The sequence below is a fragment of the Vulpes lagopus genome, chromosome 2 (assembly GCF_018345385.1).
Source record: "Vulpes lagopus strain Blue_001 chromosome 2, ASM1834538v1, whole genome shotgun sequence".
Taxonomy (NCBI): domain Eukaryota; kingdom Metazoa; phylum Chordata; class Mammalia; order Carnivora; family Canidae; genus Vulpes; species Vulpes lagopus.
In genome coordinates, this window is record NC_054825.1 from 38,407,057 (window position 1) to 38,433,539 (window position 26,483).

At 52.0% G+C, this 26,483-nt stretch overlaps 1 protein-coding gene across 2 annotated transcripts; it reads right to left on the reverse strand.

The window, feature by feature from the left end:
• Positions 1-11,415: 11,415 nt before the first annotated feature.
• Positions 11,416-26,409, reverse strand: CXCL12 (C-X-C motif chemokine ligand 12). Of its 2 annotated transcripts, none has more exons than XM_041743097.1 (4): positions 26,266-26,409; positions 22,119-22,236; positions 19,863-19,949; positions 11,416-14,647 (listed from the first exon to the last, which is right to left on the reverse strand). In XM_041743097.1, exons 1-4 carry the CDS (start codon positions 26,324-26,326, stop codon positions 14,632-14,634), a joined length of 282 nt encoding a protein of 93 aa, XP_041599031.1. In that variant the 5' UTR covers positions 26,327-26,409; the 3' UTR covers positions 11,416-14,631. The 2 variants fall into 2 exon arrangements, with proteins under 2 accessions (XP_041599031.1, XP_041599030.1); XM_041743096.1 differs by lacking the exon at positions 11,416-14,647 and adding an exon at positions 14,655-17,237.
• Between the last annotated feature and the right edge of the window lie 74 nt (positions 26,410-26,483).

A 26,483-nucleotide genomic window follows, 5' to 3' on the forward strand; every position in this document is an offset into this window, starting at 1 on the left:
TTTAATAAAATGAATACTATGCTTTATGTTCAATATATTAACATATATTGCAAATGCAACTACTTGTTTAGAAAAACATGAGTTTGCCACATTATTCAAATGATAATTCCATCAATGAAATATCCTCAGGGCATATGGGTAACAAGTAACAAAAACAGGGCGCTGCTTTGTCAATAGTTAAAATGTGACAGCTTTGTTGCCTTCCTCCCTGCAGTAGTGAGTTAGGCTTTCCCCAGAGAGAAGATGAACAGACTTAGATCTTGCTGGAAGATGGGAGAGGACTTTCAGGGAGGGGACCCTGAGAAAGGCCAGCTGCCCTCAGAGGGTGTCCTAGCAGGGACGGCTGGGTGCGCTGGAGGGAAGTGTCTGCCTCAGAGAAGATGCAGAGGCCTGTGGGGTGTGAAGGAAACCGGGTGCATGGCTATCAGGGAGGCATCCCGGGGAGGGGAGGATCCAGCTGAGGGATAGGTGGCATGGGGGGGGGGCAGATGGAAGGTTTGGGAAGAGGACTTGGACAAAGGAAAGGTGCACTTGAGGACCCTGGTGGAGGCAGGAGGGAGCCCATGTGATTGAGGATGGGGAAGGGAAAGGTGGGTGGAGGGGATGCCCTCGGAAGTTCTTGGAGGGTTTCAAATAAAGGAGTGGTGAGATCCAAGCAGAACATTTTTATTTAGTGCCTATAAAAAGCTCACTCTTTACTGGGCACAATGGGGAACCCAAAGCAAGAGGAGGCTGACGTTTTTGCTCCAGAATCTAATACGTTTCTCCTGTTGGGATCCTTTTCAGTCAATGGATTCCAAAATCTTAAATAGTTGAAGGGCATCAAAAGCCCTTCTCACATTGTTTGTTTGTTTGTTTGTTTGTTTATTTATTTTAAAGATTGCATTTATTTATTCATGAGAGATGCAGAGAGAGAGAGAGGCAGAGACATATGCAGAGGGAGACGCAGGCTTCCTGCAAGGAGCCCAATGTGGGACTCGATCTTAGGACCCCAGGAACATGCCCAGTGCTGAAGGCAGACACTCAACCACTGAGCCACCCAGGCATCCCTCACATGTTTAAAATGAAATGTTTGATATTATTTTATAAATTCTGTTTTCCATTTATTTTTTCAGTTTGTTTTTTTTTTCTCCCAGACTCTCATTAAATCTCTGCATGTTTTTTCTTACCATGGATGGCCTCCACTGGCCATGTCCAGAGAGTCAGACTACTTCCATTTTGGGTTCTGGGAAATGCAAGGTCCATGAACCTACCCTTCATTGCACCAGGCATGGGAGGACATACCTGAGGAGTCACAGAGAGAGGCTGGAGCTGCTCCCAAAGGCTGGTGTAGCCCCCTTGGCTGCTTGAGTGTTTGGGTTTGGCTAAGTCTCTAAGGTGAGATTTCTCATAAATGTCTTTAGTTCCTGCCACAATTCCAAGCCCAAACCCACTGAAGATGCCTTTTTCTGTCTTGTTTTGTTTCACTTTGATACTGGAGGGTATGAACGTGTGAACAAAAAGTGTGGAGAAGGAGCATTTTTGTGCTGCGGATGTCACAAATTTGTTCTACTTTGATCTGATCTCTGTAAAATAACTCCTGGTGTGGGGGAGAAAAGAGGAAATGGAAATTATTTCCAAGCTGCATCGAACATTTCTGTTATATCCTTCAAAACAACCTCTGAGTGGGGACCAGGCTAAGGAGTGGGTATACGGGGACCCTAGAGGAGGGCACCACCTGTCCTATTTTACTTGGAAATCTTATGTATTTATGAGTTTCTTTTTGGCCAGGTGGCCATCTGTCTGCTCCATGGAGGGATCTGCCTTTGCCCCACTGGCACTGCTGGTGCTGGGGCCCCCTGGCAGGACAGCTGGGGGAATGAATTTGCTGAAGCTAGAACAATTGGGAAGGAAGGATGATTGGAAGCTCAAATCCCAAGAACACATATGTTCAAAACTGTGGAGATCTGGGGTTTGTGAACCATCAGCAAAATTAAGAAACAGTAAAATCCTGCAAAATTTTCAGTTCACAGGTAAAGGAGCATAAATGATTTTCAAACCATATCCTCGGCAGCAGATTTATAATCAGAGGTGCCCCGTGTGCCAAAACTTCGCAGGGATGGGTGGCTCTCAGGATCCCCTGGCCCAGCCCAGAGACGTGGCTGGCCCAACCACTCTGAAGCTGTGGGTCTGGGAGCTGTAGCACATGGCAGTTGCATAACCTCTGGCATTTGTTTCAGTATTCTGGTCAACAAGTACTTAGAATTCCTTGTGTTGAGTTAGTTGTGACCCAAGGATGGAGACTTAGGAGTTAGATATTTCCAGGAAATTGGGCAGAGTGGTGACTCTTGCTGATGGACCTAGGGCCAAGGGGAGTAGGGCCCGAAGCCCTGGAGAAGTGGGGCATCTGGTGGGAGGGCTGAGCTCGGAGCTGGGGGACCCTGAAGGTGGCAAAGGGAAGGAAGGTGGCAGACTGAGCCCAAGGTGGGTGGATTGTGGGGCTGAATGCCCTACAGCCAAGCCCAGACCCCCTAAGCACAGGAATTTGGAAAAGTTCCTAAACCCTGACTTCATTGACAATGTCTTGCCCTGGAGCACTTCAAGTACCCCCAACAGGAGCACAATGGGAGATGGGGGGGGCGGTGGAACTGAAAGGAGAGGACTGAAATCCTTTATTCCAGCATGGCCTCCCGCAAAGGAACATCCTCCACACAGACAGCAGAAGGGACAAGCATGGCCAGGAGCATCCGGCTCTGGCACTTTGCTGAGATTATAAATGGGAGGCAGCCCCGAGAAAGGAGGGAAACATCCGTATTCTGGCAGGGTGTGATGGCAAAGCCAGGAAGGGGAACCCTAACTTAGCACTGTTCTCCCTGGCACCCAACTTACCTAGCCACAAAATCCCAAATGTTAGCCTTCAAACCAAAGCCATGTGGAGACGGAGAGGAGGGGTTCCGAGCCCATGTCTGCTATGGATCCCAGGAGGCCCTGAGACATCACTCAGGTTCCCCTGAGCATGTCAGGTTGAATGGGCTCATGGACCTAGAGCAGCCAGCTGAGTCTGGAACATAATCAGCACTTAGGGAATGTTACCTGGCATCATTCTTATGCTTATCATTCTTGCTACTCTGTATCAGCCTCCAGCACCTTTCTTGACTGGTCAGGGCAGAATCTAACTCCCTTTTCTAGCTCAAGAATGTTTTTCTTACATCCACCCTCCTGCACCCATGGCTGCTCATGATGAGAGCCTGTCAGCCAATATGTCACACCCAGGAGACACTTGTGTATACCTTGTGTGCCAGACTCGAGGGTGACTCCTGTCACCCCTGCACTCCAGGGCAGCCCCCAGTCCAGCAGATGGTGGAGAGACCCCCTCCAGTCACCATCACCCCTCCATCCCCTGGCACCTCCCGTCTACCCCTCAAGGGTAAGTCTGAGACCCACGAGAAGGAAAGATAACTGTGATATGGATAGCTCAATTAAAAAAAAATCTGCTACTTCTATATACATGACTTAGGAAAGTGCTTAACTCAATTTTTCTCATTTGCAAATCAGGAATTCCAGCTCCCCTGCAGGAAGCATGGAGCACCAGTGTGTCACATGCCTGGCATGTGAAGGGTTGCAATGGATGTGAGGCTGGTATCCTTCCCTGCACTCAGGTAGCAGCCCAGCTACCCCCAGAGTGGTCCAGAGCTGTCCCTTCTCCCTGTGCAGTGAGCTACAGAGGAGGAACTGCAGATAAGGAGCCCCGGGCTCCGCAAGGCTTGGAGACTTCCCCAGGTCTCATGTGTGGTCAGTGATGGGGTGGGCACTGACCACAGGCCCTGTGCTCCTTCCACTCCTCAGCTGGCCTCCCTGTCTCATGCCTGGCCTCCAGAGAGGATGAGGAGCCCGAGGCCGGGCTGGGGATTTGGGTGTCCCAGAAAGCAGCTCCAGGTTTGGGTGAAGAGAGGAAGGCCAGGGGAGGAAGGAGGACATGGAGCCAAGACTTGTCCAGGCTTTGCTAGAAGGAGGGCAGGAGACAGAGGAGGAAGAGGGCTGGGTGAAGCAGGACGCTTTGCCATTCTGGCACGAGCCTAGCAGATTCCACACACTTATTCATTATTTGATGAGGTGGCCATAGGATCTATCATTTGAAATAGGACATTCTGAGAGAGAAAGGGCACTGTTAGTCACGTTGCTAGGACAACAGGCAGCCACTGGGACTGTCTAGGTGCATATAGATTACTGGACACTGCATTCTTTAAGGACTTGGAAAGGGCATCTGAACAGTATCCCTGGTACCCTTGATTGCTCAAGAAATGACCCCCTCAGGTTCCTCTCTAAGAATTTTCAGGTTCAAGTCCTCCCTTTCTAGGACCCCGGGTGCCAGGCCCTTGCTTCTTGCAGCCCAGATCCACAGTGAGCAGGTTTGGGCAGATGAGCAGGGGCCTGATGAGCCCTGCCACATTGGAACTAGGCTGTCTCACAAGGCCACTTGAGAACACAGGCCTTGGCAGCTTCAGTTGTTCTAGAAAAGCACAGAGTAAGCACTGTGCCTTTCCTGGGACAGCTCATATCCAGCCATTTCCAGAGTGCAAGGAAAGAGCCTCTGGTCAGAGATACCTGTGCATGGATTCCAGTGCTGCAGCCCAGCACATGCACCTAGGCTCCGGGTGCTCCCCAGCACCTTTCTGGGCCTCCCTGGCTTCGTCTGTGCTAGGAGCAGAGGCACCCCGTGAAGGACAGCCTTCAGTGTCAATATAGAAGCACAGAGCTCAATCCAGGGTAGCGATTACAGCCATGCTGCTTTGGTTCTGAAATATCATCATTTACTTGTACAGCTGTTTAGGAAAGGAAAAAAAAATGCTATCATATGTGTCCTGTTTAATGTATGCAACATTTGTGTTTTTTTTTAAAAAATTCATTAAGTCAAAGAAATCTGGTGTCTTCTTGTAACTTCTTTCCTTTTACTCAGGGAAGCAAGCCACATTCATCGTCGGATTTTATGTGCACAATGGTGGTACATTTTGGAGGATAGTCTACAATAAAAATTGGATTTGACATTGTAAAACACACACGTGTGTGTGTACTAACTTTTCTAGTAGGTATGACATATGCCAATGTTTTCTATACTATTCTTTTTTGGTGCTATTTCACTTTTTCTTTTTTTTAATGCCTGCTTCTGACAGTCTCCAGTGATGTCATAGCCTGAGCCCACTGAGCACCTCCTCTAGATGGACTCTCATGTAAGCCCCAGACATACCCGTGGACCTTAGAGGTCAGACCCCGCCTGAGCCCAGCAGCCTCTGCCTACCATTTCTGCCTGGGGAGCTCTGCAAACTGCAGGAAGGGCTTGCCAGGTGCACGGGAGCCAAATAGCCTAGCATCAGTCTGGGCCCCCAGATCCCAGCTTTGAGATGTGGAGACTCCGTGGTCACTTAGGACTTTGTCTCTGTGTCTGTCACATGGGACAGGGCTGTAATCTTGTGGGATGGTAGGGAACCCCAAAGAAGAAAGTATCTGAAAAACAGCTCTGTGGGCTGGCAGGCAGGGGCTGCTCCGGAAATGCCATCAGGATGGAAAGCACCTGATCTAGGTGTTTGTTTGTCCCCACTGGGAACTCTGTCCTGCCTACATAAGGAGAAGTACAGTGAATGCATTAGCCTCCAGTTCCCACAGAGAACTGGAAAGAGCTGGTCCCTGGCAGGCATCATTCCCAGGTATCAAGGTTTGGATATGGCTCTCGAGGGTTCCCAGAGTGGCCGGAAGGAGGCTCGCCTCCCCCCGGAGCTCAGGAATGCCCCAAATGATTGTTTCCTCACGGCCTCCAAGCCCATGTGACCTGGGCTGATGCTCAGGGAAATGCCTAGAACAGGCAGGACAAGGTGAGCCTGTGGCTGCATCTAAGCACCTTCCAACTGACCAAGACCAGTCACTCCTCCCGAGCAACTTCCCCCGCTGTGTTGCAGAGCCGGGCTGCTGCCCAGGAGAATGGAACACTGCCCCTGCTGCCATCAGCCTTCCCTGAGGTCTCGGCTCCTTCCCTGACCTCCTCCCCTGAGGACTAACCAGCCATCCGTTGCCCCAGGTCAGGCCTGGGATGAAACAGCAGTAGAGTCACTGACACCCCTATAGTCTGCATAGGAGATGTGTGCAGGTCCCCACAGGAGTGAGGAACACTCAGAAGGAGGTGCCCCTGGGGACAGGGATGATTCTTCAATCTGGGACACAGATTGGTTTTTCATGCTCTGAAGACTCTAGGGGGCAGGGTCAGGCACAGGGGATTCTAGATAAGAGGCAGCGTGTGTGTGTGTGTGTGTGTGTGTGTGTGTGTGTATGTGTGTGTGACCACTGATAGGTGCAGAGTGGAGGTGGATTTGGTTCCAAATAATGACTTCACAATGTGCCCTTGAGTGTGGAAACGAAGACGCAGCCTTGTAAGGTGGGTACTGCTATTTTCATTTCAGAGATGCTCCCATGTGTTAACAACCTGTTGATTTATTTGGCAGTCATTCCAAAAATATTTCTTTAGCATCTTCTCTGTGCCAGCCACAAAGTGAGCAAAGCAGATGAAGCCCCTCTCTTCCCACGTGGTATTAACCTTCTCATGGGGAGAAGCAGGCAGTTCACAGGCAACCATGGCGGAAGGTTCTGTGGCTGGGAAGGAAGCCCAGCACGGTAAAGGGGCCACATGCATCGGGGGAGGGCTGCTGTGCAAGCTGGGGAGTCTGCAAAGTCTCTTCTGATAAGGTGATGGCGAACAGAGACTGAATGAAGGAAGGGGTAAGCCATGTGATATCTGGGCAGAGGCTACCCAGTACGAATGTCCCCTGCCAGGGGCAGTCCTGGCCTGATCCAGGGAGAGGAAGCCACTGTGGCTGGAGCAGAGAGAGGGGTGAGGTCAGAGAGGTGACAGGCGCCAGTGGGCATCGACCTCTGTCAGTTAAAAACTAGAGGGTCTGGGATCCCTGGGTGGCGCAGCGGTTTGGCGCCTGCCTTTGGCCCAGGGCGCGATCCTGGAGACCCGGGATCGAATCCCACATCGGGCTCCCGGTGCATGGAGCCTGCTTCTCCCTCTGCCTGTGTCTCTGCCTCTCTCTCTCTCTCTCTCTCTCTCTCTCTATGACTATCATAAATAAATAAAAATTAAAAAAAAACAAACAAACAAACAAAAAAAAAACTAGAGGGTCTGAATAGGGGTGGCATGGCCAGGCAGCATGGCAGGCTGCTCTTGCTGCTTCGAGAGGACACTGCAGGGGGGCTGGGACCAAGATGGCAGCAGTGAGAAGTGATTGGATTGTGGGTATATTTTGAAGGTTAACTAATTGGGTTTGTTAATGGTTTAGTTCAGGGTTGTAAGGGAATAAAATAAATCAAAGATGGCTATTCACTTTTGGCCTGAGCAACTGGAAGGCAAGGAGTTGTCATTCATAGAAATGGGGGTGGGGGGATGAACAGGTTGGGAGAAATGTGGCAAACAGGAGTTTCATTTTGCAAATTGATCACTTTCAGAGAAGGAGCAGGTGTCCAAGCCTGGAGCCCAGGAGAGAGGTCAGCCTGGGTTCCTTAGCCTCTGCATGGTGTTCCAGGCCAGGAGAGTGAATGAGGTCACCTGCTGTGAACACAGAGCATCTGAGGACTATCCCAGGACTGACCGAGGGGTGTCCTTGTATTTAAATGTCTGGAGGATGAGGAGGAGACCAGGAAGTGTGTTTAAAGGAGGGTGACCAATGCTGCCAGGTTTGCTGATAGACCAAGGAAGCTGAAAATTGATAACTGACCATTGCATTTCCCGATGGCTCAGTGATAATCTTGACAAAGAGTAGTTCTAGTGGAGTGAATGGTAGGGTCAAAATTCTCGTTGGGAATGGGTTTTTCAAGAAAGATAAGAGAGAGGGAAGGAGAGAAAGTGGACACGGGAAATACAGACCACTTTTCTGAGGACTTTCGTGTGACAAGAAGCAGAGGAATACTGCAGACATGGTAGGGGACAAAGGGCTGGAAGATACCATGTCAGGTTTGGCTTTATTTTTGCTTCATTTGGTTTCTGATGGGAAATATTATAGCTTGTTGGTGTGTTGACATAGGGTGAAAGATTTATGGTGCAGGTAAGACGGGGTGTCAGGAGAGGTGTCCTTGGGCAGGTGAGAAGCTGGGCTCCAGGGCTGGGTGTAGGACAGCAGGGGGGCAGAGTGCTTTCTGCCAGGTGACGGTGGTGGGTGGTGGCATGAAACAGAGGTGGAGCTCATGAATTCCCTTTCTTGTTGTCTTTCCTTCTGACTTAGAAGCCAGACCATCAGCTGAGTGTGGGGGGTGGAGGATGAAGAGTTAAAGGGAGAGCTGGAAGTATGCAGTGAGCACCTGGGAGGAGGAGGGGCAGATGGGACAGGAAAATGAGTAGGGTCCCGGCAGCACTGAGGATCCACTTCTAGTTAGTGTCATGAATTCAGAGAGACCCGACAGTGGTGGGGATCGTGCGCGGACTGGGTTGATTTTCCTAGGGCTGGGTCAGCAGCAATGAGCAGCCGAGAGCCACATTCCCTGTGAGTCCAGGGCTTCTCCCAGTCAGGTGCTCCACTGGGCCCCCTGCACTTACCGGGAAGGACAGAAGGCACAGGAGAGTCAGGGGCTTCGGCTGGGGCTTTGTTTCTGTTTGGTTTCATGGGTCAAGAGGTAGCTGCAACTCATTTGCCCTAAAATGAGTGCTGACTCCTGAAAGCTTAGCGGAACAACCTCCTTGAAATTTGAGAGTAGCTCCAGGCCCAGGTAGGAACGCTGGGGGTTGGTTGTGGCTTGTCTGGGGAGGCTGCCGGCCTAGACCCTGTTGATGCCTCACGACCTGCTCACACATCAACAGTCTGTGAAACACCCACTCTGACAAGCCCTCTTAGGGGCACTGGGAACATGGCTCCCCGCATCCCCAGGAGGACTCCGCGCAGCCTCTTGTGGATACCATAGGGATGGACTCCATCTGAGAATTCCATTTTCCCAGTTTGTTCTCAGGGAAGCTCTCCACATTACCTCATGACAAGTGATGTAGGGCAAGTTGGGTTGGTGCTGGTGGGTGCCTTCAAGGGTGGAAGAGCACAAGGGTGGAAGAGCACTTAGGCCCTAAACAGAATCTGTGCACCTTTTGTGTGTGGCGGGTGCTTAGGGGATGCCTCAGGGTCCTTGATCAATCCCAACATGGCAGGCAGTAAGAACAGGCTTAAATGGTCCTTCCTTGGAGTGCTAGCTGAAGCCAGGGAAAGGGCTTGGGAAAGACCCCTGGGGAGGCCAGGGAGGCTGGTGAAGTCTCTCCAACATAAATCCTGTGTGAGCAGCAGCCCATGCCCTGACCCTGCCTGCTCCCAGCCTGCGGGGCCCACTTTGCCAACCTAACTGCCTCTAGGGATTTGGGTGTAGCGCAGAAATCCTCTTTCTTGCTCTTGAGGGGGATTTACTTGGACCACATGGACCTCAAGAGGGACCTTCCCAGCTGCTTCTGGCCCCTCTGCAGGTGGCCACAGCTCATGTCTGTGTGGGGCCACCTGGCCTCCCACCTGGGCTTCTTTCTCTGAGTCTGTTTCATGCCCCTGTAGCTCCCCTCTGCTTCTCTGTATCCTGGCTAACCACACCCCCACTGCCAAGTGCAAGGCTCTCAGCTGAGCCACAGCTCAGCACTCCTGGGACAGAACACGGGATTGCTCACTCATCAGCTGTACTGAGGTCCCTGCTCATGCCGCTTCCAGCTGCTGGGATCCTCTCCCCATGGGGGGCCCAGCTCTTCGCAGCTGCATCCTGTGGCTTGTGCCCTAACGCGAGGGTGCCGCCAAGCAGAATGAGGGGCCTAAAATCTAGCTCCCCCTGCCCTCCTGCTGGGCTCCCCAGGGGAGCAGCACCCTTGGGAGAATAAGCGCCCATTTCATCACATGGGCTCTGAATGCCAGGCCTTGGGGGTCAGTAGGTCATCCCAAAAGAATCTACTTTGGGGTCCTGCCTTCATCAGAGCTCTTCAGAGCCTCTGACAGTGCTCTGAGCACAGGATGTGCACAGTCCCCCACTTTCCGTGCTTTACCAAAAGACTCATGTAATTGCGAGTCAGTCCCTCAGACTGTGGGCTCTGTGAAATCAGGGGGTGAGCTGTCCTGATCCCCACAGCATCCACACTGCCTACCACAGGGCCTGGTGCAGCTGCTGTGGCCTGACTGGACAGGGGGCCAGCAACCCTGTGAAGCACGGTAGGCCGTGGACTTTTTCTGTTTTATGCTACATCATTCTGAAGAGTCAATGTCATTCTGAGGACCTGGTACTTAACCCAGAGGGTTTTGTTTTCTGGTGCTAGAACAGTGGTGGAGTGTGCTGGAACCAGCACTCACAGGGGCTCAGGGAACCTACAAGATCCAAGCAAGAGGCTTTTCCCCACCTGTCAGCTAAGAGGGTGAAGCTCATCCTTCAGTATCATTTCTAGCTCTGGGTATCTGAGCGTTGCTGAGGCCTGAGGAGAGGCAGGTGGACCCCAGGCAACAGCAGGTGAAGAGAGGAGCAGAACATACACTTCCTGAGTCTAGTTTGCCCAATCACTGGGGGTACTAAGCTTCTGGCTTCCAGCTGTGGAGGCTGGGACTCAGGGTAAGTGGTGCATCTCGGGTCAGAGTGAGCAGAGAGAACAGGACTGGAGTCCTGCTCTGCTAATGTGCACACCGTGCTCATCCCAGGACACCATGCTGTCCCTTGCCAGGGCCTCCTGGAATACTCTCTCTTCCTCCAAAGCATCTGCAACTGAGCAACCACATCGAGGTTCTGAGCATGGGACTAACATGGTCGTGTCTGGGTCATCGGGCAAGGGGGTCTGGAGGACAGAGCAATCTGCACCGACTTTGGGGCTCGTGTCCTGGCCCCTCCTTTCCAAAGTGGTTGATCGTGAAGCAGAAGGATATAGGAGAAAAGTATGCCAGACTGACCTCTGTGAGGACAGAACCCTATCAGACCCCATCCCCTGGTCCCAGTATCCGGGACAGTGCGGGCAGGCAGCTGTTGAGAGGTTCAGTAAGCTTCCTGGAGGGCCCCAGCGCAGGGCAGAAAATACACAGGCGGCTGGGTCTTGACACTGCCTTCAGGGATAGGCCATGGAAGCAGAGAATGGAGGCTTCCTTCCCCACAGCTGACAGGCAAATATGTGGGCCCTTGCACAAACCAATCCCTTCTGGAGCAAAGGACTGGCTTGCCTTAGGAAAGGATTCCAGCAAAACCAACTTTCGGAGAAAAGAGAGAGCTTTCCCCGTGCTAGGAATCAGGTGACTAGGAGACATGCCCCCAGAGTTCTTCCTTATGATTAGCATGATTGCAAGGGCCTGTTTTCCACCAACCAGTGTGGCGGCTAGGATTACGTGATCCCTCCGTGTTGGGTTGGAGGAAGAAAAAGCAAGTCTGGAAAATTCTGAATGGCAACATTAATTTCAAACTGTTGGCTGCTACATTTGAATACATGTCTTTATTAGGAAAATTGTAAGTGCATACACATCTTTTCATTGATATGACTTCAGAGTAGAAATGGTGGTTTCTCAAAAGGACTTGTTATTTGTTAAAAAAAAAAAAAAAAAAAGCACACTGCGTACAGGAAGCTGCCTTCTCCTGGACCCTTTTCACATTATCTGGGAGATGTATTTAAACAACACAAAATACAGTATTCATCACATTTAACACTGAACCCATCACTGCCCGGAGACCGAGAAGCCAGCGAGGTTACTGACTCACAAAGTTGCCTGGGAGGATTTTTTTCAACTTGGCAATGTCAGGGGTCTGCTTAAGGGACTTGAGATTTTATGGAAGCATTTCCTTGGGATGGGCCTCCCTTGGAATGGGTCAGGGAGGATGTGTACAGGGACCCCCACAATTCTCACCCAGCTGCAGAAGGGTGCACTGCCTGCAGGGAGGTGATGAGCAGCCTATGGCCATAACAGCAGACCGCAGTCAGAAAAGGAAGGTCAAATCGGATCCAATGAAAACGCTGAGAAGTTCTCTGGACTTCTCAGGGGTGGGGGAGACTGCAACCTTTGGCTATTCAGGTCCTCTGCTCAAAGCTGAACCTCCTCTCTTTGGAGGACAGACCCACATGCAGAGGGTCCCCTTCCTGAGCCTCCTCGCTGGGGTCTCAGCAACTGGCTGGGGCTTGACAGAGACCAGTACAAACACCACATGGTACAGATTGGGATATAAACACATAGCACTTTGGTGGGTCCAGGTCCCCACCCCAGCCCGCAGCTGCCTGGGTCCTGATGCAAAGGCTGGCAGAGAAGGACTGCCCTGAGGGTGACATGGAGCCCAAGGGAAGGTCAGGTGGAGCAGCACTGAACAGCTAGGAATAGCTGGATGACCCCTAATCTGGGATGCACTTGATTTGTATTTTTAAAGCAAAAGCGGATAGGGAGAGCCTTTTCCTTTGCAAATAGACTATTTAAATGCACATTTGCTTTAGCTGGGCAGTCTCTATTTCAGAGCAGATTGCAAGGAGAGCAATTGTTACGCAGATAACTTTCCCAGCAGTTTCTACTCTTAATCTCTTTTTCCCCTATTGCAGAGAAGCAAAGGCTTCTTTATTTAACTGTGACCAAGATTTTGGGCCACGTTTATTTTCTTGGAGTAACAGATTTAATGGTTCTGGTTCATGGGTTCCAGGGGAATATGGTGACACATTTTCCATGAGAGTTTTTAATATCTTGGATTGCTCAGGAAATGCCCATGCCACAGAAAATGCTATCCTTTCACATATAATTCAGGAGACCTGTAGTGACAGGTTAATTTCAAAAGAGGGTCTGAAACCAGTTCAGTATCCTTTAAAAACTAACGAAGATTTCTGTACTCGATTTTATTCAATATAGCTGATTTGAAGATAAAAATTTTTGTTTGCCTGACAGATTGGCCTTCTACCATGAAGATCCTATAAAGGAATATTTACGAATGCTTTAAGCATGTTACTGATAACCCAAAGATTATTACATCTAAGAACACCTACAATTCACCATTATTTTACCATAATATACTTTCTGCATGTTATTTACAGTGTCCTGTTAATTAATACATGTCCTATTTATGCCCCTTTTTTCCACTTTTGTAATTTAAAATTTCTTCCTGGGATATTTAACCAAAGGGACAAAGTATAAAGAGATAAAATGTAAAACAAAGCACAATAAGCAAAAAACCCCTTAAGTGCCTACCTGTTCAAAAAGAGATCTTTTTAAACTGTTTAATGCAACTCTACAAACTGGTCTCAGTAAAGGAAAACACTCTACATGTGGGGTTTTCATCTACCTTTCCAAATACCCCCCCCCCCCCTTTTTTTTAAGAGGAATGCCCTGCTGGACATTCTGGAAGCATAAGATAACAACAGTGGCCAAGTCTGGAGGCCATAGAATAGAAGGTAGCCGGTGATGGGATCGCCAAGTAGGCCAAAAAAATGAAGTTAGATTTTAATTGAGAAGGAATCTTCACATCCAGAACTCATCATTTTGTAGATCGGGTTTTCAAAAACCAAAAAAACGTTGAGGATTCTTTTCCTGTGATTCCCAAAACAATCACATACTCGGTGCAAGGGAGACAAAACTCTCCATAGTTTTGATACGGACACCTGTGGAAGCATGAAGGGCTGGTGTCCTCACAGGTCAACATTGCTGCGAACCGAATTCCCTTGGGCTCTGTGGATCCATCTTGGGTTTGTGATCAGTGGAGAAACCTAGCTTGTCCCCCACGAGAGGACTATAGGCCTGATCAGAAACCTGGTCAAAAGACATCTCCTGACTCTGAGCCTTTGCATACGAGAAGCTGACAGCGCACGCACCGAGGACACTGGCTTTGAACAAGAACACAGGATTGGACAACAGACCATATTCTGAACAAGACACAGATGTACACAGTGTTTTCTGAACTCACACAAGACATTTTGATTGGCTTCTGGCTGCCCAGTTAAAATTAAAGCTTTGGTCTTGAGAGACTCTTTTTTCCAGGGTGATGGAGACAGTCGTGGATATGCATGATGATGGATGAGAGAGAGAATGATGACAAGAACGTGATGGGATGTAGAGAAGAGCTCAGGATGAGGGATGCATCTCCCTCACCCCTGGCCTCATACTCCTGCCTGCCTCAACTTGGGGGGCTCTGTGATGCTCACTGAAGGGAAAGACCCCAGCTGGCACTCTGGGGAAGGGCAAGGCTCCTGCCTGGCCCTCTAAACCTAACCCTCCTCCGCCCCTTGCCCAGGGCAGTCTTCACTAGGGTTTGCCCCTGCCCACTGGCTCTAATGCCTCCTGGTGGCTCTTCATCCTAGGACAGGATGATCTGGGGTCCCAGCCTGCACATAGCTCAGGGAGATATGATGCTCAGGAACCTCTGGCCAGGCGAGGGGCTCCATGGGAAAGATTTGATAAGAAAGCAAGTAAAATAACGGCCTTAGTCTAAATTCCTATCTGTCAGCAGTGACACAGGATAATCAAACTAAATGAAGAATAAACACCATATATTTTGCTACATAATCAAATGGTGAAAGTAAGGCAAACTGTGCAAAACGAAGCCCTTGGAAATGCACTGGGCCCTGCCTGGGTGCAGGGGAGCTGCCTTGGGCTCTTTCTAACACTGCTTTCAGACCCGGGCTCCTACTGTAAGGTTTCCTCAGGCGTCTGACCCCACCTGCGCCTCTCACATCTTGAACCTCCTGTTAACAAGAACAGAGGGAGACACCATTAAGGCGGGTTCCCACAGCGGCCAGGCCGCTCACCTGAGACGCCAAGCCCTGCTGCAGCAGGGTCCCCCACTCCTGAATTCCAAATCGCAGCCGCCGCCGTGCACCTCCCTTCCGAGGCCCTGGGAAGGGGGAGGATGGCAAGAGAGGCAGCCAGGGCTGAGTGGAGGGATGGAAGGTGGGAAGTGGAGAAGATGGACGGGCACAGCCAGCAGGGTGCACAGCAGACAAACAAGGGCACACTGACAGACAGCATGGGACAGCGGTCACATGACATGGCAGGCGGGTCGCACTGTCTCAGCCCAGCACAGACGGAGGGCTGGTGGCCCCCCGCCTGAGTGTGGCTCACTCATCCGAGGCCTTGGCCTCACCAGCCACCTCCATCTACCCCCAACTGGCCCCGGGATCTCTTGGCCAGCATGGCAGGGGTGGCCCTGGTCAGTGCCGGAACTGCGCATGGCCTAGTTTCAACCACCACAATGGAGTCCGGCTCTTCTCTCTTCCACGGCCACCCTGTCTTCAGGTAGGTTGGCACCACGCTGGCTTATCAGACACAGTGAGGGCCTGTGGCCAGTCGAGTCATAGAAGGACAGGACTGGAGCTGGTTTGCTTTTCTGAAGGTGGGGCCAACTGTCTGAATCCCTGCAGCCCGAATCCCTGAATCCCCAGCAGGAGTGGGAGCACTGTCTCCCTGAGCCCCGCAGACAGCAGTTTGTCACCTCAGGGCAGCAAGAGCTTGACCCACCATTGCTAGATGGCAAGTAGCCCTCCACGGTGTCCAGGATGGACTGCCACCACTCTCTAGGTGCAGAGATGCACGATCCTGCTGTATGAAGGATGGAGAGCATGGGGGTACAGATCTGACCAGTTCCTGGGTGCCTTTGTAAAAGGGGGACCACTCCGCCACGGTTCCCAGTCCAGGACTGCTGCTGGCTTCCAAGGAAGACTGCAGCCCTGGGCAGACCCGCAAACATGCTAGTGACCTCCAGGGCAGGGAGGGTGCCAGCAAGAGGGGTGCAGGCTGAGGGTCAGCCAGATAAAAGGGATGGCAAGGGGGAATGAAAGGTCTTTGGCTGTAGCGCCCTAGCAGGCCACTTCTCTAACGGAGAAAAGCAATGGCCACAGGGCTCTGTGCTGCTATCACAGGGGAGGGCTTGAAAGCATGAGGGAACACAGTGTTCCAGGTGAGGCTGACCAGCGGCAGGGACCTTGGATTTTCTTCTGATTCCGTCTGTTCTGTCCTCCACCACTTCATCTTTTTGGATCCACATACTGAATTATGACCAGGGGTTTGGGATGCAGGGTGAGTGTTTATGAGAGATGGGAGGATGGGGAGAACAGTCCGGAGTCGAGGTGTCTTTTCTCAAAGTACTACTGAAATCAGGGCCTTGCTCTCCTACGTGATCCCTCTCCTTCTGGTCCAAATTAGAGAGACTTGGCAAGAAATCTTAGACCTAAATCTGTAGAGGGTATGAGGAAAGTTCTAGACCTTTCTAGAACAACATGTTCATTTTAAGCAGACATTGCTCATGAGAGAGGACTGACACAGCTGAGTCCCGGGACCTAATCGCACAGGGTCACAGAGCCTCTCCCAGCAGATGGGTGGGGACAGGCCCTTCACACAGTTCTTCCATGTCAGGGACCCGTTTCAAGAATCTATAAAGTGAATTGCCTGGCCAACAGGCTCCCTGAGAAGTATTTTCCACAGCTGCTTCCCGGGAATGTGGAGCACATCCCCCACCCCCCCTTTCCCCACTCGGTGTGCAGACACCACCCTTGCTCAGGGGTAAAGCTGCTGGCCCAGACCCAGGCCTAGGGAGGCGGTATGGAGAGGTCCCGCCCCCCCATGCGTGGGGGGTAAAGAGCCAGGCAGCAGGCACTTGGGAAAGAAGAGTCAGGTATCACCTGCAAAAGGCCCGTCCATCGCCAGCTCTGCCCCACAGAGGTGGTGATGTGTGGCACTGGCAGTGGTCAGGGGAAGGGCAGGAGGCACAGGCCTTTTGGGCCTAGGCTCCCGCCACGGGCTAGCGATGGCGCGGTGCAGGCCGGGCAGCCGGCCCTGGCCTCAGCAGGAAGGCAGACTGAGTGTGTGGAGCTGTGAGAGCTCTGGAGCGTCCCGGGCCCTCTGGGAGAGGGAGTGGAGGGCAGGGGGGAGCTCGGCAGCCTGGGGCAGTGCTGGCGACCCCGGGCCACACTAGAGTCCTGAGCATAGTCTCCTCGTCCCAGACCGCACCCCAGTCTCCGCACACCTACTTTCTTCATAACTTAGCAGACCAGGAAGGGCCTTAAAATGCACATAAAGACAGGAGCCCGTGTGGCCACAGGAGCGCTGCTCCTCCACGGAGGTCTGAGCCCCTGCGCAGAAGGCAGGGGGTCTGCTGGGGAGGAGGCTTAGAGCAAATTTACAAAGCGCCGGGAGATACAAGAGCAGCGGGCGGGCACTGCGGTCCATCTCGAAGCGGCAGATAACTAGTTTTTCCTTCTCTGAGCAGCCTTTCTTTTCTTCTGTCGCTTCTTTTTTCCTATCTTTTCTTTTTTCCCCATTTTTTCTTCTCTGCGCCCCCTTAGATAAAATTAGTAGAACCATTAATGATGTTGAAATAAACAGGGCTCTGTTTCAGTCTGCACAATACTGAATGCTGGACTGGCTATCGGTTTAACCCTGTCTTCAGTCTTAGTCCTGGAGGCCCCTGGGCAAAGCACTGTCCACCAGTACTTCATTAAAATAGATCCAACATTTTCCCCAATTCAAAGAAAAATGTTAGCTGGCTTTCCAGAATATCTGTGAACTGGTTATAGCTGCGGCCACTTTGCCAGCCTGGCCCGGGAACGGCATTCACATCCGAAAGGGTGTGAAGGCACACCCAGGACCAGGCTGGACTTGGCCTTCTAACTCACCTCAATCCCATCTCCTCTGGCTTCCTTCCTTCTCAGTGCGGAGCTGAACTCTGCTTTAGCTAAAAAAAATACCTGCATTTCAAATCAAATCGTGCTCTGGAGATTAAAGACTCAAGATTCAGGCGGCCATCCAAGGAGAGGAGAAAGGCAGCGGGCCTCATCCCACCTTCTCCTTTCTGGATGCCGGGGGACAACCCTTGGGAATGACTGGGATTGTTCTGGAGAGCAGGGGAGAGAGCTGGTTAGCAGAATTTGATTACAGCAACTGGCTCATGACTGTCACATTTTAATGATTCAAGCTGAATGGTATTTAATGATTTATGGGGTAAGGCCACCTGTTCCCATGAAAGCTTGCTATTAACCATGGCCTGGAATTATGGGATTTTTTACATGGGGAAAATGTAAAAGCTGGATATTATGAGAGTTGAGTCTCTGGAGATTACATGGGGATGTTAGGAGAACCAAGGAAGAGGAGGAAGAGGAAGAGGAATTAGTGAGTCAAATATTATTCTTCAGAAAACTAGCACTGCTGTTTCCATTGAGTTAAAAAAAAAAAAAAAGGCATAAAAACTTGAGTGGCAGCTCTATTCGGCTCCTGATCAAGGCCCATGCTCACATGTGAAGTCAGCAGGAGGGTTCTAAGGCACCTGACCTGCAGGCCACCTTACCTTCATCGACTCCACAAATGCATCTGAGCCCCATGTCTAATAGCTGATGAATTTTTCTACAGGTAAATAAATTCCCACATACAGTAGGAGCTTGATACCATGAAACAATTAGCATTTTATTGCTAGTGCATATAATGTCACATTTGATACAATTTTAGTACAAGTGAAAAAATACACTGTGGCTAACATTAAAAAGCTGTAATCACATTTATAGATCATATATATTTCTCTACAAATTGCCAGTAGTTCAAGATAATAGAGAAATGTAACCTACTGACATTCATATGGCTCCACTTCAAATATATGAATTGTTCGACTATAAATATATTCTGAAATACATTTTTTTTCTAAAGAAACATAAAAAAATGTGCACAAAAAATATATAAAAAAAATGCCTTGCAAAAAGTTACAAATACCACCAGGCCCATCTGTGGATCACATTTATGCGTGGCAATGTCACCTTGCCAATGTTTCTGATTGGAACCTGAAACCCTGCTGTGGTTTCAGGAGGAAGGGTTAGTGACAAGATGCTCATTTATTCATTTTTTTTTTCATTTCTGATTTCAGAGACCTCAGAGTTTGTAGAGCCTCCGTGGCCTATATAAGCCTCAGAGGCAATCACAGAAACCAAATTCCTCCAAACAAGTTCTCAGATTGAAAATTTCATTTGATTCTGCAAAGACCAGCCTTTCGACAGAAGGTGGAGACATGATCTCCCACCCTCCAGGACAGGGCCAGCCCCATTCTGGAGGAGGCCAGAGAAGATTCTCACAGAGGGCCTGAACAGGAGGGTAGGGCAAAGGGAGGAGGAGGCTACAGGGCAGAGCCCCAGCAATCACCCTCCTCCCCACTGAGCATGTACAGAAATGAGAAGCAGAAGCACGATGAAAGCATGCTACTGGAGGCAGGGAGAGGCCTGGGAATGGCCGGCAAAGGGCTTCTGAGCACAGTCCCTAGTGACAGTAGTACATGGAGCCTACAGAACCAATCACCCAGCTGGAAAGAGGAGGTGGAGGCGGTGGCCGCTGCCTAACGCTGGCCAGTATCTGAGTCACTGGGGTTGTCATTTTAGGAGGGACACCCCCCACAGAAGCTGTCCATGGCCTTCCTCCAAGCCTGTGAGTCTGGAGGAAGGACACTTTTCTGAGCTCCATGTTTGGCCATCACCTGACTGTGCCCAGATACCCCGGGAGCAAGGAAGAAAAGCTCCAAAACAAACCAAATACAGATCTTGAAGTAATCACAGATTTTAAAAAAGATAATGGGAATGATGGGGATTGTGATGATCAGGAGAGAGCAGACAGTGGGTAATGCTGTTGGGACAATGTAATTTCTTAGAAAAACCCCAGTTCTAAAACAGCCAATGTGCAAGGGTCTGGGGCACTGGTGAATATAAGCTGCAGGATCGTACCAGACACTATAAATGCAGGTGTCTATGTTCTGGGCAAACCTCAAGGCTGAGATCCCAGGTCAGCGTGCTATCCCCCCCAGGTGTACCTGGCCCTCCCCATCCAGGCCCACCTCCCCAGCACCTCGCCTTTCCATCTGCCATATCTGCCATACGCTGTTAGCTTTCCTCAAGTGGATCTAGCGGAAAGTCTTTTTTCGGCTGTTGTGCTTACTTGTTTAGAGCTTTCTCCAGGTATTCCTGGATCCACTTCAATTTCGGGTCAATGCACACCTGTCTGCTGTTGTTCTTCAGTCTTGCCCTGCCAAAACAGAAGAGGCTATGGGTGTGCAGCCGAATGGCAGGAGGCAGGGACATGATCTGGGCACTGGCTCATCTCAAACTCATGTCAGGATCCTCTCCCGCACCAAGTGCCTAGCTTGGCAGGCTGGGGTTTAGGAGGAACTTGGGGCGAGCTGGGGAGACAAATCCCTAGCAGTGGGCAAGTCCCACTGTACAGATACAGGAAGGGGAAAGGTGGGTTTGCAGGGGGAGCCCAGGGAGAGTGCATGCACCACACAGAACCTCTGAGTTGGCTTCTGAAGGGTGCAAAGGAGTGGGGTGAGTGAGATAGAAGGGGAGGGAAACGCAAGAGCAAAGGCATTAGAGGGGTAACAGCACCAAGGAGGTGGAGGAAGACGGGATGCCCAAGGAGCAGGTGGCCAGATGTAGGAGCTGGATTGAGGGACTTCACCTGCAAGATTATGGGGATTTATGCTGGAGAGTGACAAAGGCAGATTTGTTCTTTGGATGAATCATCTTGAAATACAAGGGAGAGAGAATGAAGAGTAAACCTGGAATAGGCGATCTGTAAAGAGGTATTACAACAGTCTGGGGAACAGAGGTAATGGGTCAGTGCGGGAGGGACAGTGCAGTGGGGGGTGACAGGGCAGTGAGGGAGGGACAATGCAGGTGGAGGGAGGGCTGGTGTAGGTAATTTGCCAGAGAATGGTTCTCAGAGAGATTTTACAAGTTCACTGAATGCTCCACAGTTGCATTTGTTTCTTAAAAATTCATTTGGCACCTTCCTCCCACTTCTCCACTACACTCACACTCCCCCACCCAACAACTCCTGGGGGCAGACCAGACTTCTCTCTCTGGGCCCCTCTCCATAAAGACCTCAAGCAGCAGCCTGCCCAGCCATTCACAGGTCTGTAAGGACAACGAAGGCCAGCATTGTGGCCCGGGGACACCCAGGGGCATCATGCGGCCTTCCTGGTAAATGACTGACAGGTGCAGAGGAAGAGTGTGGTTCAGAGCAATGGGTTTCAATCTGGCTGTCACTGCTTATCGGTTCTGCGTCTGCCCACACCCCCACATTCTATCTGGTTTCTTGAACTTCAGGGGGCATTCCTAGCAAGTGGACTAGTGCAATGTGAACTGCAAAGCAGGTCTATGGAACTAAATTCAGTATTTGATACAACACCGCTCAAAGGAGAGAGCAGTTTATTGTAAGCAAAGCCAGTGAAAACACATTCACCTTCTAGTGGCCTAAAACATACTGTAAATGACAAACACATTCAAGGCAGCAAAGACTAGCCAAAAAAAAGACAAAATCAAACTTAAAAAGAGTTGGTATTAGGTGGCAAATGCTTCGGGAGGGGGCGGCTTTCATTTCAACTTCTGGGTCTCCACCCCATTCTCAGCACTGGGACTTTACAGGAGGTGAGCTCCCTCACAAGAGACCTGAGACTCTGCACCCCTGCATCTGGACACATGAGCACACTCACTGTGTGTGAGCAGGGGTGCACTCTAGCACACGAGGGCCAAGCAATGAACAGCCACATGAAGGTCTCTTCCTGAACCTCGCCCAGCCTCCGACAACCCCAGAGAGAGGTTTTTATGTGTTATATAGGTGTAATTCTTGTGTGTCTCATTTCCCATATGAGTGACATCAAATAGCAGCAGTTCCCATCAATATCAGAAAAAACGTGTGTTGTGTTTGAGAAAACAGTTAAGTGAGCTGAAAATTTTGAGTTTTGCCCAAAGGTTGAAGACAAATTAAACTGAATTGGGGTCTTGTGAGATTTGCTATGTGATAAAGGATGAATTTAGAACACCAAAGCCTAGAAACTGGCAGGACAGACCACCGTGACTAGCAGAGGGCGGCCTCATTTACTGGATTTCAGCAAAAGAAACTCCTGGCTTCTCTGGTCTGGAGGCATCCCACTGTACTGCCGTCTCCTGTGCTAAAGGAGGAAATTTGGGAAAAAAGAGGCAAGAACCAGGGTGCCAAGGGTAAGCTTGGCCACTGAAACTCCTGCCTGGTGGAATCCTCAAAGGCCTCCTGGTAATCAGATATGCCGCTAATTATGCAAGTTCCAGGCTAGCTGCTCTGCATGTGTGGGTTCTCCAGCTTTTACAAGTTTTGAGTTAGGTGCTACTACACCCATGGGATGCAACCCTCCTGGAGGATGATGTTCAGACTTACACGATCTGAAGGGCACAGTTCGGAGTGTTGAGGATTTTGAGATGCTTGACGTTGGCTCTGGCAATGTGGCTCTCGAAGAATCGGCAGGGACATCTGTAGCTCAGGCTGACTGGTTTGCCTAGAAGAGGTAGTGACAGCAGTGCAGTTTGTTATGATCCTGCCAAACCTTGGGGATATGTGTGCGTATGGGTCAAGCAGCCCCTGCTCAGGTGTCTTAGGATAACATATATTAATCCCAGGACAGAAGTGTTTCAGTCCAAGGTACTGGGGTTCCCAGTTACTCTCTGCAAAATAAACTCCTCCAGAGCCAACGAAGAAAGCTCTCCTCACTCAGGGAAGGAGGAGGGGGAAGCAGGAGCCTCCAGGCTCTCTCTGGTCCCAGGAGCTACCACAGTTCCCTTGGGAGTGCTGCCCTCCCCACCTTCTCCTCACACTCACCTTAAACCCGGGCAACCACAAAAGAATCCCATTGGCAGGTTTCCTACCTGGGAGTCCCCAGAGGACAGGGCAAGGGCCCACATTCTCCGCAGCACTCCCCTGAAGGCAGGGAGATTATCAGGGCTGGGGTCAAATGTGGCTTTCATTGTGCAGAGATGCTGCAGCCTCCTGGGTTATATTACCTCTTTGTTTGCCAATCCACCAATTTGCAAAATGCCATAATTGACACTCATTAGTTTAAATAAGCAAAGGGCTCCTACGGACCACCACTCACCATTTAAGTCTAGAATTGCAAGCCTTGGGGGGCTGGGATATTCGTGTTTTTTTTTTTCTTTTCTTTAATGCAGATTTTATCCAAGCCCTACTTAATACCCCAAATTATTTGAATTTGTGGATCCTTTCATCAGGGATTAAATCTATATTTGAGAATATTTAGTCCAGAGACTTAAAAAAAAAAAGTTTGCCTGTTTACAGGGCTCCCAAGAGCCTCCTACTGGTCCTGAAATCCTGCACTTTGGGGCAAGAGAGCTAGGGAAGCTACATGAAACCTTGTGAGTGAGGGATTTCTTAATTTTTCTACAGGCTGCATTGAGTTGAGAGATGGCAGGGCCTGTAAAGACCAGCCTATTTAGCCACCAAGTCAGGGAAAAAGCAGGCTGCCCAGCCCCCTGGGATCAAACCTGATTCCCTAAAAACCAGTAAGGAGAAAAGCCTGGCTTCAGGGTGCTCACACTCAGGATACTGCAGAGCAGCTACAGCAGCCTTCACTTGTATCCCTGAACTGACTCCAGAAAGTCTCTGCTGGGGCCTGGCCTTCAGCAATGGCACCCAGTTCCCCGCTGCGGCGGTTTCTACTGTACTGCCCATACTGCCCTGTAACCAGATCGCCTGGGAAAGTGACCCCAGGGCTGGGGGCGAGAGGGTCTGGGTAAAGCCTCCCCTCTGAGTGTCCTGCCTCTGGTCTCCCTGGAATTCTCCTGGATCCTCCTGAGCTGAGCAGGGACTGGAGAACTGGGGTTGTTGGGTGGTGACATAAAGGGTCCCAACCCCAGTGCAGCAGCACATGAAAGGAACACAGTGTGAAATGCTTTGGCGGGTTGGGGAGGCTGCTCTCCTCTGTCAGGGAAGCTGTTCTGGCTCCACTGGTGGAGATCAGGCCAGAAATCAGAGCTGATTCTGAGCTCAAAATACAGGTTTTTTTTCTCTTCTCTTCTTCCCCACCCCACCCCTTGGGAACTATCCATTTCCTTCAAAGGCAATTCTTATTCCTACTCCCAGGACCCAGTTAGTTAGTTGCCTGACTGTCAAGTGGGGGAATTTCCACAGGTTCTTTTAAAGTGACAGAGCACCCAGGGCTCTGTCACTTACCTAGAGAATACAGTGCTATGTCTACCTGGTGTCCTCTCCTCCAGCTTATTTTGTCAATATTACTAACTTTTCCAACTGGTTTGGATGTGACTCTGTATAGGCAAGGCACCTGGTTGGTCTAGATGTTTACCAGGGGTTGGGACCTGATGAACCTGCCTTTGTTCAAGAGCAGTTCTGAGAGAACCTTCCACTCTAATGCAGAAAAGGGAGTCCTGGCCTGCCTCTCCAACCAGGCCTCAGAACAAAGCCCAGCCTGGATTTCACCACCCCTGAATACCCAGGGCACACAGGGGCCCAGCTGCTTGTCTGAGGTCACCAGTGGAAGGACAGAAGCCTGCGCCTGCACCAGCCCCTGACCAAGGGGGGGTCTCCAGGTGTAGCTTTGGAACTCAGTATGGGCACCCAGGCTCAAGAAGGGCAAAGAAGTATATTCCGGCCTACGAATGCAAGGAGACGCAGACCAGCCTTGAGTCCAGGACCCTGTCCTGGCCATGTGGCTACCAAAAGAGCAACTCAGAGAGGCAAGCAACCAACCCTTTTCAGGGTCAGGATGAGTCTGTTAATGAGACCCCACCCCCCACTCCCTCAGTGCTCCTTCCAGGTCAGCTATGCCTAGGGCTCAAGGACCAGGGTGGGTCCCTGCATTCCCCTCCTTTCTGCAGCTCCCCAGGGAACCGGAGCGGCACCATTTCCCTAGCAAAGTGCAGGATGACAGCTCCACTCCCACCACTCAGTTGTTAATGCTCAAACCAGAGTGTCCCCCAGGACCTAGGGGGTCAGTATGGAGACTCAGCCTAGCATACCTCTAGGCTAGGCGGTGGACTAAATTGCCTTCCATCCAGTCCCTCTGCACCTCTGCCCAGGAACTTACTACACCCCCTGCCCCCAACTCACAATCACAACCTGGAGATAAAGACCTGAGCTGAGATCAAGAGTCTGACATTCAACCAACCCAGCCATCCAGGCACCCATTAACCTGCTACACTTTTAAAGAGAACTCTCCAGGCAGCCAGCTGTGAGCCCCTGGCAGTCCCTGCAGTGCTCCCTGGCCCAGACACAGGCATGTTCACCTTACCCACACTGGCCCCCAGTCCACTGCCTGTGAGGATGCAGAGGGTCAGCAGCTGGAACCCAGCCTAGCACTGTGGGGGCTCAGGCTCTGCATGGACCGTGGCTGCCCCAAGAGCACTCCCAGGGTCCTTCAACCCTTTGCAGGGTTTGTTGGCAACTTTGCAGCTAAGAAAGGACAGTGCGGCCTAACATGGCTTGTTTTATGTATTTAAAGACAACAGTTTATTTTGGTTTGCAGCAGTGGTGTCCTGTGACAGGACAGCGAGATTTCTCTTAAGCTCCAAAAGAAAAAAAAACAAAAACGGGCTCTCCCTCTCCCAGTGAAACAGGACACCACCTTTCCCAGTGGCCTAAGGCCTTGGCGATTGAACTCTGCAGCGCTCCTTCAGAGGGAAGAGCTAAGGCTTGGCCGGTGACAAAGGCGCCCGCCTGCAGGTGTGTCTGGGGGCAGGGGAGCCGGCAGGAGCGACCCCGGCGGCCCTGGGCCTCTCTTCGACGACCCCCGGAGGAGGCCGGGGAGCAGGCTGGACGCACGCCCGGGTCTGCTGCGCGCTGCGGGCCGCGGAGCTGTGCAGAAGCGCGGCCGGGCGGGGGGCGCAAAGCCGACAGCCGCTGTGGGGCTCGCCCGCGAAGCCTCGCCGGGTGGGTGCGAGATAGGGGCGGCCTCGCTTAGGGGGGCGCCGCGAAGCAGCTCCCGGCCGCACCGCCACCAGACGTGCGTCGCGGCGCCAGGCAGGCTGCGCCAGGCAGGTTCGCCGAGCGCCCTCTCGCACACGCAGCTCCGGCCCCGGCGCAGCGGGGCCTCGAGAAACGAGCGGCGCGCTGGGGCGCACGGGCTGGGGGCGCTGGGGGGGCTGGGGGGGGCGCTGGAGCGCACGGGCTGGGGGGTCTTGGGGGGCGCTGGAGCGCACGGGCTGGGGCGCTGGGGGGCTGGGGGGGCGCTGGAGCGCACGGGCTGCGGGGGCTGGGGGGGCGGCCCGGCCCGGGACCAGCGGCTCCCCACTGCGCTCTGCTCCCCGGAGCCCCGGGCGCGCGCCCGGCCAGGGATCCCGCCCGCCCCCGTGCAGGCGGCCGCCCACCGTCCCGGACCCGGGCCCCGCTGCAGAGAGCTGCGGAGCGCGAGGCCTCGGCGCGGGGGCCGGCCGCTAAGCTTCGGGCTTCAGCGCCACGCCCGAGGGCGCGCGCCCCGCGAAGGGGCTGCCTCGACCTCCCCCGCGCCAAGCGGCGCCAACTGGGTTCGCTCGGGGCCGCGCGGGGCCGGCGCACTCACCGTGGCTGAGGCACAGCGCAGTCAGCACGAGGACCAGCGCGGCGGCGACCTTGGCGTTCATGGCACCGGCGGGCGGCGGGCGCGGGGCGGGCGGGCGCGGGGCAGGCGCGGGCGGACGCGGCGGCGGGGAGTGAAAGTGCGGCGGGCGCGGCGGGCGCTTTAGAGGCGAGAGCGGGCGGGCGGGGCGGGGCGGGGCGGGGCGCGCGGCGAGGGGCGGG

Bases quoted from the DNA above. Each gene is read 5' to 3' on its own strand.
- CXCL12 (XM_041743096.1), bottom strand. From the start codon at position 26,326: ATGAACGCCAAGGTCGCCGCCGCGCTGGTCCTCGTGCTGACTGCGCTG. The intron at 22,237-26,265 runs GTGAGTGCGCCG...TACCTCTTCTAG, and splicing joins TGCGCTGTGCCTCAGCCACG to GCAAACCAGTCAGCCTGAGC. The intron at 19,950-22,118 runs GTAAGTCTGAAC...CTGTTTTGGCAG, and splicing joins AACTGTGCCCTTCAGATCGT to GGCAAGACTGAAGAACAACA.